General features: G+C 56.2%; 1 protein-coding gene across 1 annotated transcript in view; it reads left to right on the plus strand.

Annotated features, from left to right (window-relative positions):
* The window catches only part of FAM76B (family with sequence similarity 76 member B), an 80,354-nt gene that overhangs the window by 814 nt on the left and 67,531 nt on the right, over positions 1 to 12,009 (plus strand). The window contains 10 exon segments of the mRNA XM_075333961.1: positions 93 to 210; positions 2,497 to 2,578; positions 2,580 to 2,622; positions 4,145 to 4,163; positions 4,166 to 4,208; positions 5,532 to 5,586; positions 6,099 to 6,254; positions 6,341 to 6,540; positions 8,375 to 8,422; positions 8,650 to 8,730. Of these exon segments, the coding sequence (XP_075190076.1) occupies positions 93 to 210; positions 2,497 to 2,578; positions 2,580 to 2,622; positions 4,145 to 4,163; positions 4,166 to 4,208; positions 5,532 to 5,586; positions 6,099 to 6,254; positions 6,341 to 6,540; positions 8,375 to 8,422; positions 8,650 to 8,730 (845 nt within the window).

The following is a 12,009-nucleotide window of genomic DNA, read 5'->3' on the forward strand; positions in this document are numbered from 1 at the left end:
GTGCTTTCACAACCATCTTTGGTGAGTATGGATCATCTCCTTTATCACCCCGTCTGTCAGGGTAAGACCCTATTGCGCTTTTTTGTCTGCAGGTTCTTTTTATAAACATGAGGAAGATGGAAGCTTTGGTACAAGACGTGGGATACGACTGCAGCCTCCGAACCCGCACGAGCCCTCACCCCGCTACTGGGAAATCAACGCACTGGGCAAGTGAGGGGCTAAATAACCGTCCAGGGCGAGAGTGAGGTGGGCTTAATAAATGTAATAGGCGAGAGCGGGGGGCTAGACAGGCGTCCCGGGCAGGCGGGCGAGAGGGGCTAGACAGGCGTCCCGGGCAGGCGGGCGAGCGAGCAGCGTGGGGGGCTAGACAGGCCGTCGCGGGAAGGCGGCGAGAGGGGCTAGGACAGGCGTCCCGGGCAGGCGGGAGGGCGAGGGCGTGGGGGGCTAGACAGGCGTCGCGGGCAGGCGGGCGAGAGGGGCTAGACAGGCGTCCCGGGCAGGCGGGGCTGAGCGAGCGTGGGGGGCTAGACAGGCGTCGCGGGCAGGCGAGCGTGGGGGGGCTAGACAGGCGTCCCGGGCAGGCGGGCGAGGGGGGGGGCTAGACAGGCGTCCCGGCAGGCGGACGAGCGAGCGTGGGGGGCTAGACAGGCATCCCGGGCAGGCGGGCGAGCGTGGGGGGCTTGACAGGCGTCCCGGGCAGGCGGGCAAGTGAGCGTGGGGGGCTAGACAGGCGTCCCGGGCAGGCGGGCAAGCGAGCGTGGGGGGCTAGACAGGCGTCCCGGGCAGGCGGGCGAGGGGGGCTAGACAGGCGTCCCGGGCAGGCGGGGCGAGCGAGCGAGCGTAGGGGGCTAGACAGGCATCCCGGGCAGGCGGGCGAGCGTGGGGGGCTTGACAGGCGTCCCGGGCAGGCGGTGCGAGCGTGGGGGGCTAGACAGGCGTCCCGGGCAGGCGGCGAGCGAGCGGAGGGGGCTAGACAGGCGTCCCGGGCAGGGCGGGCGAGCGAGCGTGGGGGGCTAGACAGGCGTCCCGGGCAGGCGGGCGAGCGAGCGTGGGGGGCTAGACAGGCGTCCCGGGCAGGCGGGCGAGCGAGCGTGTGGGGGCTAGACAGGCGTCGCGGGCGGGCAAGCGTGGGGGGCTAGAAAGGCAGACCCGGGCGGGAGAGCGTGGGGGGCTAGACAGGCAGACCCGGGCGGGGCGAGCGAGCGTGGGGGGGCCTTGCAGGCGTCCCGGGAGAGCCTGGGGGGCTCAGGGACCGCAGACACAGCTGTTGCACCAGCACAAAATGAAAGGGTTAATTATTGACCTTAGGGGGGTGAAATATCCAGCCCCATTGCTCCCTGGTGTATAAAGTCCAGCCCCACGCCATGCAGGACTTTCTTTACCAATGCTCATATCTTCCCACTCAGCCTCTTCCCTACACTTCTGACGACCATGTAACCTGCACCACAGTCATGCTGGGGACCTGTAGTTCTCCTACAGATAATGCAATAAATAGCCCGTATCTCACCGTCCTGGAGCGAATACACCCGCCGCCATCTCTCTTCCTGGAAACAGAAGCAGCTGTACTAATCCGGGTCACCCATCACCATACACAAGCCGCAGTACACACAACTGACCACCAGAGGGAAGCAGAGTCCTGCTACGTCATCACTAACAAGAATGATTGACATAATCCCCAGCTAATCGGAGCATTGAAAATCGAAAGAGGCGGTGCTTAACACCATCACCATAACAATTGACATTTCCGTACAGGGATTAATCCGTTTTTGATAAATATTATTTCTGTTTGGAAATTATATTTATTCAATACGGATCTGTTATAAGTAATATCTGTTTTTTCCTCAGTAAATAAACGACCAATAGAAAGTTGATGGGCGTGGTTAAATTGATCACACCGCTTTCTATTTTCATTGGTTAATTAAACCGACCAATAAAGTTCTGAGAATGCATCTTGATTCTCGTACTCCGATTGGTCAAGAGAAACATTCATCCTTCGCTTCTATTGGCTAGTAAATTCAAACGGGAGTTTCCCGCTCTTGAGAGGAGCGCTGTGATTGGCTCTGGCGGCCCTTCCTTTGTAGTGATGCAGATTTGTCAGTATCGGTTACGGCTTTCCTGCTTTTTTTTTTTTGTTTTCCTTCTGAGTGTTTTTTTTTTAATTCTCTTTTTTATTTTCCGGCGGGCGGTCAGGAAAGTAAATCGGAGGGATGATGATAAGGCGAAGTGACGAGATAAAAGCAAAACGGGAATAAAGCGAACAGACCGGCCGAGGCGGCCTCATCCGGGTGGGCGGATTGTGTAACGCAAGGGGGAGCGACTTAGTGACGAGGAGAGAGAAGGAAATTCTGCGACGGGCGGCGCCGGGCACAAAATATTACAATTTTGAGCCGCCGCCGTCCGGGAAGCAGGAATCTCCGCGTCTCCTCTGACCCCGCCGCGTCTCCTCTGACCCCGCCGCGTCTCCTCTGACCCCGCCGCGTCTCCTCTGACCCCTCCGTGTCCTCAGCCCCCGCCGCTCTCCGTCTCTGCCGGCCGCAGGATGGCCTCGGCCCCTGTACGCCTGCACCAAGTGTAACAGCGGTACCGTTCGAGGAGCTCTCCCAGGGCCAGCAGCTGTGCAAGGTGTGTGCGAGCGGACTGAGGCCTAGTCCTGGGGCTGCAGCCTGCCCTCACTGCGGGCGCAGGTCACTCACTGCTGACGGCCCGGACCCGAGCACCGCCATCATACAACTATATACGTGATATCCGCCATGTAATGACTGACAGGCAGATGAGCATCAGACTCAAGAGGTTCTGCAGCAGCTGCCCTGTGACGGCCATATTATAAGGGGAAACCAATTCACTTAGCTGCTGCAGAACCTCTTGGTGAATAATGGGAGATATTGGCCTGGTGACATGGGATATTGGGGGCGCTCTACATTCTCCGGGGAGGGGCCGTCTGGGGGCGCTCTACGTCCGCCGGGGAGGGCCGTCTGGGGGCGCTCTACTTCCGCCGGGGAGGGCCGTCTGGGGGCGCTCTACGTCCGCCGGGGAGGGCCGTCTGGGGGCGCTCTACGTCCGCCGGGAAGGGCCGTCTGGGGGCTCTCTACGTCCCGCGGGGAGGGCCGTCTGGGGGCGCTCTACGTCCGCCGGGGAGGGCCGTCTGGGGAGCACCAGGTCCGCCGGGGAGGGCCGTCTGGGGGAGCACCAGGTCCGCCGGGGAGGGCCGTCTGGGGGAGCACCAGGTCCGCCGGGAGGGCCGTCTGGGGGAGCAACCAGGTCCCCCGGGGAGGGCCGTCTGGGGGAGCACCAGGTCCGCCGGGGAGGGCCGTCTGGGGGAGCACCAGGTCCGCCGGGGAGGGCCGTCTGGGGGAGCACCAGGTCCCGCCGGGGAGGGCCGTCTGGGGGGAGCACCAGGTCCGCCGGGGAGGGCCGTCTGGGGGAGCACCAGGTCCGCCGGGGAGGGCCCGTCTGGGGGAGCACCAGGTCCGCCGGCGGAGGGCCGTCTGGGGGAGCACCAGGTCCCGCCGGGGAGGGCCGTCTGGGGGCGCACCAGGTCCGCCGGGGAGGGCCGTCTGGGGGCGCTCTACGTCCGTCAGTTTTCTGTGAGACTCTGATGCTGCGTGTACTCGGGTGTCGGGCGTTTCTGTAGGACCCGTTGATGATCGTGTACTCGGGGTGTCGGGCGTTTCTGTAGGACCCGTTGATGCTCGGTGTACTCGGGGGTGTGGGGCGTTTCTGTAGGACCCGTTGATGCTCGGTGTACTCGGGGTGTGGGGCGTTTCTGTAGGACCCGTTGATGCTCGGTGTACTCGGGTGTGGGGCAGTTTCTGTAGGACCCGTTGATGCTCGGTGTACTCGGGGTGTGGGGAGTTTCTGTAGGACCCGTTGATGCTCGGTGTACTCGGGTGTGGGGAGTTTCTGTAGGACCCGTTGATGCTCGGTGTACTCGGGGTGTGGGGAGTTTCTGTAGACCCGTTGATGCTCGGTGTACTCGGGGTGTGGGAGTTTCTGTAGGACCCGTTGATGCTCGGTGTACTCGGGGTGTGGGGAGTTTCTGTAGGACCCGTTGATGCTCGGGGTGAGGCGTTTCTGTGCCCCTGTTGTCGCTTGACAGCTGGTCTACGCTTCGCTTTACCTGATATTTCCTCTTCTTTTCCTCCAGGAGTGTCGCATTGCTCATCCATTTTGAAGTGCACGTACTGCCGATCAGAGTTTCAGCAGGAGAGGTACGGACTGGATCTCCTATGTTTCTCTGGTTTGTAGATCATGGGTCATATTTTAGTAATTTACCACCTGGGCTATTTTCCCAAGAGACTTTGTTAGGTGAAATCCTGCCCAGATCCTGTGACGTCATTTCTGCCTATACAGTGGTTGTCAGCCGCACCCTGCACCACCTGGGTCGCACTTCCACCGCCTGCTCTGCCATATACCACATGGATACTGTGTTTCCCCCAAAATAAGATACTCTTATATTATTTTTTTGCTCCTAAAAATGCGGTAGGGATTATTTTTAAGGAAGCATGGGTTGGGGGTAAGTTTACCCCCCCCCCCCCCAAAAAGGCAGAAAAACCCCCTCCCAAAGCCTCACGCCTATGAGAATTATGCTAAACAGACTCTGGATATCTGCATCCTTCTGCGATCCACAGTGGGAGCTCCAGCAGATCCTTGCGTGCTCCACAGTGGTGCTCCCCTGGCAGCGCTGTGGAATACATGGAGGACCTGTGATGGAATACATCGATGCTTTCCACCGCAGGTCCTTGATGCATTCCATTGAAGGTCCTCGAATTCACAGCATTCCCGTTCTGGGTCTGATGAGTATGATTGTGGGGTCTGTCTTCACCTCTCATTGGGGGTGTCTGCTTTCTATAATGGAGTGTCCTGCTCTATTATTTTAACTTTCTTAGCTGCATGGACACTTCATTATTGAACCAAAACTAGGGCTCGTTTTCAGGGTAGGGGGGGGGCTTGTTTTCAGGGTAGGGGGGGGCTTGTTTTCAGGGTAGGGGGGGGCTTGTTTTCAGGGTAGGGGGGGCTTGTTTTCAGGGTAGGGGGGGGGCTTGTTTTCAGGGTAGGGGGGGGCTTGTTTTCAGGGTAGGGGGGGCTCGTTTTCAGGGTAGGGGGGGCTCGTTTTCAGGGTAGGGGGGGCTCGTTTTCAGGCTGGGGGGGGCTCGTTTTCAGGCTGGGGGGGCTCGTTTTCAGGCTAGGGGGGGCTCGTTTTCAGGCTAGGGGGGGCTCGTTTTCAGGCTAGGGGGGGCTCGTTTTCAGGCTAGGGGGGGGGCTCGTTTTCAGGCTAGGGGGGGGGCTCGTTTTCAGGCTAGGGGGGGCTCGTTTTCAGGTGGGGAACGCGGTAGACGTGGTGATTATCCAACACATTAGCTGCCACTGACTCACTGATACATGGCTTGATTTGCAGGTTTGTCCACTGACCTGGACTGTAGGGAGGTGTTTCTGTTCTTTCGTTATGTGACTCATTAATCATAGCCTTGTACAGAGGTTTACTCCTCTCTCTCTGTTTTACTCTGTCAATCCTTTTTTTTTTCTCTCTCTAGTAAAACCAACACTATATGCAAGAAGTGCGCTCAAAATGTAAAGCAGTTTGGAACGGTAAGTTGTACGTCTGTGTGACGGTGCAGGTACAAGGAGATGAACGCGTGGATTTCTGTGTAACGGGCTCCATACATAAAATTGTAAGACAAAATGATAATGTGTCACGTAGTGCTGCTGATTGGAGCAGCTCTGATCCATATAAACCATCTCTTCTGATGTTGAAACGAGCAGTGCCGGGTGATCCCAGTAATCACTTTTGATGCCGCCTCTGCCATCCGCACCCTTCTCTTGCCTCCGGGCAATCTCGGCAATTTTGGAACTTTCAATTGAAGTAAAACTGCACGTGACGCCACCTTTCAGCTTATAGTTGGGGTGGGAACGTCCTAAATCTCATAGATGCAGAATAACTCTGAATCCTCATTGTGCTGTTGATACGCTCAGTGAGTGGGTCTGCTCGTTCCTGACTGCAATCCATGGTTCTGAGGTTGCCCCCCCTCGGCCCACCATGTAACTTTCCCTCTTGTTCTACAATGTTGTAATCCTAAATGTAATCCATTTCTTCTCCTCAGCCCAAGCCTTGTCAGTACTGTAACATTATAGCAGCGTTTATCGGCACCAAGTGTCAGCGTTGCACCAACTCAGAGAAAAAATACGGACCTCCACAAACCTGTGAACAATGCAAGCAGCAGTGCGCTTTTGACCGGAAGGAAGAAGGCAGAAGAAAGGTATGACAGACCCCCGTGAGGCCGCAGCACCCCGCCCGGCTTCAGATGTTACCCGGTCTGACCCCATCCCTTTTTTTTCCCTCCAGGTGGATGGGAAGTTGCTGTGTTGGCTATGCACGCTCTCCTACAAGAGGGTTCTGCAGAAGACCAAGGAGCAGCGGAAAAGTCTGGGATCCACCCATTCTAATTCTTCATCCTCTTCTCTTACTGAGAAAGACCAGCATCACTCTAAACACCATCATCACCACCATCATCATCACCACCACAGGCACAGCAGCAGCCACAAGTAAGTGGATAACAGGCTGTTCTTCTGCCGTAAGCTGTACTGTGGAGGTGGCACTGAGCTATAGCTTGTTTGTTCAAACGTAATAAGAATATCTGTGTATATAAATAATCAAAATGTAGATGTAGTTGCATAATTATCTGTCTGTCTATGTAGCCATCGCATAGACCCATAATCAAATTCTAAGCTGTATAAGTCATGAAGGAGTTAACCAAAGATAATGAAGCCAGAATGTGAAGCTGCAAAAGTGTTTATCAGTAATGTTCACACAGAAAGAATGTACAGAAACTGCGCTGTGAGAAATTAAGGAGTAAAAGTACTCCCTGTTTAGCTTCAATGTTAGAGATGCAAACTGTATAATTGGATCTATCTAATACATGGGTCAGTTGGTGATGCTGGCTCAAGGAGAACATGTCTTATTTATTCATTGTCTGATATATTGATATATCGGCACTGGTATACAGCTAATATGGCACGGTCACTGGATATCCCAAAGGAAGACTCCATTAGCAGTCTTCACCCAAATTCCTCCCTTGACAGTACGATGTTGGACTATGCTGTGTAGCAGTCTGCTAATGGTTTCCTGGGGTATAAACCAAAATTAGATTTTACCCCCATCGATCATAGTCATGGCTGTAAATCCAAGATGGGGGACACGATTAAATGTTACCAGCCTACATTTGAGTATGATATCTGTGCAGCGCAGGACGTAGATGAGCGAATCGATTCTCCGGACCCTGGTTCAGCGTCCATATTCTGCGACCACCGCGGCCTACCTGAAGGCCGTCACTCCTTCCAATTTCTAGGTCATTTTTCTGGCATTATCTTGCATGACATAGAGATACAGATTAGATGACAGCAGGTAGGCGGGCGGATCGCAGGACTCCCATCCGATGACCACTGAGTGCTGACAGTCACTGGACAAGGGGCCTGCAAATAGATTAATTCAACTCCTAATATCTAAAGCTGTGTGTGTGTGTGTGTCCACTAAAGGAATCCGCACCGTCGCAAATTTTGCACAGACACTCCGTGTGACCCAGGGAACGTCGTAGACTGTTTTGACGGGAAAATTTTAACCCCGCACTTTACAGTTACACTCCAACAAACCTACCTACATTAAAGTGAATGGAGCCTGGAACTACTGGTTATTTAATAGCAGCTGTGATTGGTTGCTATAGGAACAAAAGAGATTGTTAGTATAAAATCTTATGTGTGAGTTAATATGATGTCGGTGGAGAGACAGACGGGCAGGGAAAGAGACAGACAGAGAGAGACGGATGGGGAGAGAGGCACACAGACAGAGACTGGGAGAGAGACAGTGACAGTTACTATCCCAGGCAACGCCGGGTACTACAGCTAGTTGAATATAAAGTTAGAGGTTCTCTGAGCTCCTCGTTGTTATAAAGTGGGGGGTTTCAGAGTTGAAAGTTCAGCTTTCTCTCTCGTTTCATTGGGGGACACAGGACCGTCTCTGTCTCCCCCAATGAAGACTCAGAGGATTTTATGGTGAGTACACAAAAATCCTTCTATTTCTGCCAGTTGCATAGACAATGATGTGGAGGTTGAGCATCTGCACCTCTGACCTCTGCTCCATCCGGGCTGGGGCTCTGCTGAACCCCCAGTATGTTATTCCGTGTTCATCAGTCCCAGAATAACTTTCAATTCTGGGAACGTTCGGGTTGTAGTTTCACAATAAATGGGGTTAGATATTGTTGTGAATAGTTTGACGTATTGTGGGTATTTTGAACCAATAGCATCTTAAAAAGTGGTAAATCGTGATGTAGCTATGGTTGTACATACTGTATTGGGTAATAACACAAAGTTTTGTTTCCCGTAGAATAAGTAGTCTCAGCCCCGAAGGAGATCAAGGAATCTGGAAGCAAAGGTATGATCACAACAATGTGTTACGTTTTGGCCCCGTTGATTTGAGCTGGGGGTGTAAGTTTGTGGCCAAACATAAGCTGATCACTTAGGGTTTCGGAAGCCGTGCCTGCAATCAGCAGATGGGGTCGTTTGTTCTGAGACGTTTGTTCTATTGGGAATTATGTAAGGTCTGAGACTTGTTATACATCGTGTGAATCATTGAGTTACACGGACTCTTCTTTATTGCAGTCATAAATCTACTACAGCAATTCAGAATGAAACTCCAAAGAAAAAGCCCAAATTGGAATCCAAGCCATCCAACGGAGACAGGTACGTGTATCACTGCTGAAGGTCTTCTGTTTGCACTTAGTCATAGTATGGATCCATGTGTAAGTTTGTGGCCGCATATCAGCTAGTTACATACTATGGATATGTGTTTTAATAAAGGGGTTGTTCACTACTTTTACCTTGATGGCCTATCCTTAGGATGGGTCGTCGGTGGCTGACCCCCCCTCCCCCTCTTAGGATGGGTCGTCGGTGGCTGACCACCCCCCCCCTTAGGATGGGTCGTCGGTTTGCTGACCCCCCCCCCCCCCCCCCGCCCTTAGGATGGGTCGTCGGTGGCTGACCCCCCCCCCCCTCCCTTAGGATGGGTCGTCGGTGGCTGACCCCCCCCCCCCTTTACGATGGGTCCTCGGTGGCTGACCCCCCCCCCCCCCTTTACGATGGGTCCTCGGTGGCTGACACCCCCCCCCCCCCTTTTACGATGGGTCCTCGGTGGCTGACCCCCCCCACCCTTAGGATGGGTCGTCGGTGGCTGACCCCCCCCCCCCACCCTTAGGATGGGTCGTCGGTGGCTGACCCCCCCCCCACCCTTAGGATGGGTCGTCGGTGGCTGACCCCCCCCCCCCCCTCCCTTAGGATGGGTCGTCGGTGGCTGACCCCCCCCCCCCCCTTTACGATGGGTCCTCGGTGGCTGACCCCCCCCCCCCTTTACGATGGGTCCTCGGTGGCTGACACCCCCCCCCCCCCCCTTTACGATGGGTCCTCGGTGGCTGACCCCCCCCACCCTTAGGATGGGTCGTCGGTGGCTGACCCCCCCCCCACCCTTAGGATGGGTCGTCGGTGGCTGACCCCCCCACCCTTAGGATGGGTCGTCGGTGGCTGACCCCCCCACCTTAGGATGGGTCGTCGGTGGCTGACCCCCCCCCTTAGGATGGGTCGTCGGTGGCTGACCCCCCCCCCCCCTTAGGATGGGTCGTCGGTGGCTGACCCCCCCCCCCCCCTTAGGATGGGTCGTCGGTGGCTGACCCCCCCCCCCCCCCGTTAGGATGGGTCGTCGGTGGCTGACCCCCCCCCCTCCCCCCCCGTTAGGATGGGGTCGTCGGTGGCTGACCCCCCCCTCCCCCCCCTTAGGATGGGTCATCGGTGGCTGACCCCCCCCCCCCCCCCCCCCCCCCGGGATGGGTTGTCGGTGGCTGACCACCCCCCCCCCCCCCTTAGGATGGGTCGTCGGTTTGCTGACCCCCCCCCCCCGCCCTTAGGATGGGTCGTCGGTGGCTGACCCCCCTCCCTTAGGATGGGTCGTCGGTGGCTGACCCCCCCCCCCCCCCAACCCTTAGGATGGGTCGTCGGTGGCTGACCCCCCCCCCCCCCCTTTACGATGGGTCCTCGGTGGCTGACCCCCCCCCCCTTAGGACGGGTCGTCGGTGGCTGACCCCCCCACCTTAGGACGGGTCGTCGGTGGCTGACCCCCCCACCTTAGGACGGGTCGTCGGTGGCTGACACCCCCCCCCCCCCCCTTAGGATGGGTCGTCGGTGGCTGACCCCCCCCCCCCCCACCCCGTTAGGATGGGTCGTCGGTGGCTGACCCCCCCCCTTAGGATGGGTCATCGGTGGCTGACCACCCCCCCCCCCCCCCCCTGGGATGGGTTGTCGGTGGCTGACCACCCCCCCCCCCTGGGATGGTTTGTCGGTGGCTGACCCCCCCCCCCCCTGGGATGGGTTGTCGGTGGCTGACCACCCCCCCCCCCCCCCCTGGGATCCTGGGATGGGTTGTCGGTGGCTGACCCCCACCCCCCCCCTTGGGGTGGGTCGTCGGTGGCTGACCCATGCCCCGCCCCCTTGGGATGGGTCGTCGGTGGCTGATCGGTCCTGGCGGTGGCAGCTGGAAATGCTCCAGTCCGGAACTGCCCCGTCTTCTGATAGCTTTCAAGGCCATGTGGTGCACATCCGCCCACCATTGATCTGATTAGGAGGCAGATGTGCAGTACCCGGCCGCAGCCACTATAAGAAGACGAAGCAGCTCCAGAACTGAGCATTTCTGGCTGCCTGCTACCACCGGCAGGACCGAGAGCAGCTGATGTGCGGGGTGTCGGACCCTGGCCCATCAGACATTGATAACCTATCCTAAGGATAGGCCATCAATGAAAAAGTAGTGGACAACTTCTTTAATTATCAGGTCTTTTATTTCTGGAGTCACCCCAATATTAGATATTGCTGATAAAGTGATATGTACAGCTTTGTCCTGTACGCTTGCACATTAATTTTACATACTTTTGAGTTCTAGTCTGCACTCACTTGTCTGTGGGGACTATGAAAGGGGTTGTCTTATGATGGTTCTGCTGGGGTGCACTATTCCTCTGCTTCCGGGCTTCCTGCTTGCCAGGGTAGCAGTGCACTCCTGAATATTGCCCGCTCGGATTAGCAGCATGGTTGAGCCTCCTGTCAAAACTGTGCGCCCTCCAATGTGGCGGGGAAGCAGCTGTGTGTTCAGCAGCAGAGGAGACATCTAGCGATCAGAGCAGCGCTTACAGAGTCTATAGCAAAGAGCTTGTAAGTGATAGGCTCCTGCCGAGGAGACCGTCCACCTCTAATAGCATACAGAGGAAGCTGGTAACCTAGGCAACAAGCAGTACACATTAAGATTTGGAAATTCCTGCTTGGAGGACAGAGGATTTTAATAGAGTACATTGCCTAGTTGCTTGATTTTGCAAACACTGTGCAGTATAACCAATTAACTAAAGTACGAGCCTCGGATAAAAGTCAGAGGATCAGACCTCATTTCTTCAGCGCTCTATTGGGAGACCCAGACGATTGGGGTATAGCTACTGCCCTCCGGAGGCCACACAAAGCACTACACTAAAAAGTGCAAGGCCCCTCCCCTTCTGGCTATACCCCCCCGTGGTATCACGGGTTCTCCAGTTTTCAAGCTTTGTGCGAAGGAGGTCAGACATCCACGCATGGCTCCACAGATTTTAGTCAGCAGTAGCTGCTGACTATTTCGGATGGAAGAAAAGAGGGCCCATATAGGGCCCCCAGCATGCTCCCTTCTCACCCGTGGATGGTGTTGTAAGGTTGAGGTACCTATTGCTGGTACAGGGGCTGGAGCCCCACATGCTGTTTTCCTTCCACATCCCCCTTGTAGGGCTCTGTGGAAGTGGGATCCTGCCGGCCTCTAAGCTCTGACGCCGGGCTCCATCCACAGACCCATAGAACCTGATGGATTCGGAGCATGAGTACAATCAGGGACATGGCCCTGCATCATACAGGTACTCTGTGTCCCCGGCAGGCACAGACGCACTCCGGGCTGGCTGGGTGTTGTAGTGC

The sequence above is a fragment of the Anomaloglossus baeobatrachus genome, chromosome 2, assembly GCF_048569485.1.
Source record: "Anomaloglossus baeobatrachus isolate aAnoBae1 chromosome 2, aAnoBae1.hap1, whole genome shotgun sequence".
Lineage (NCBI taxonomy): Eukaryota > Metazoa > Chordata > Amphibia > Anura > Aromobatidae > Anomaloglossus > Anomaloglossus baeobatrachus.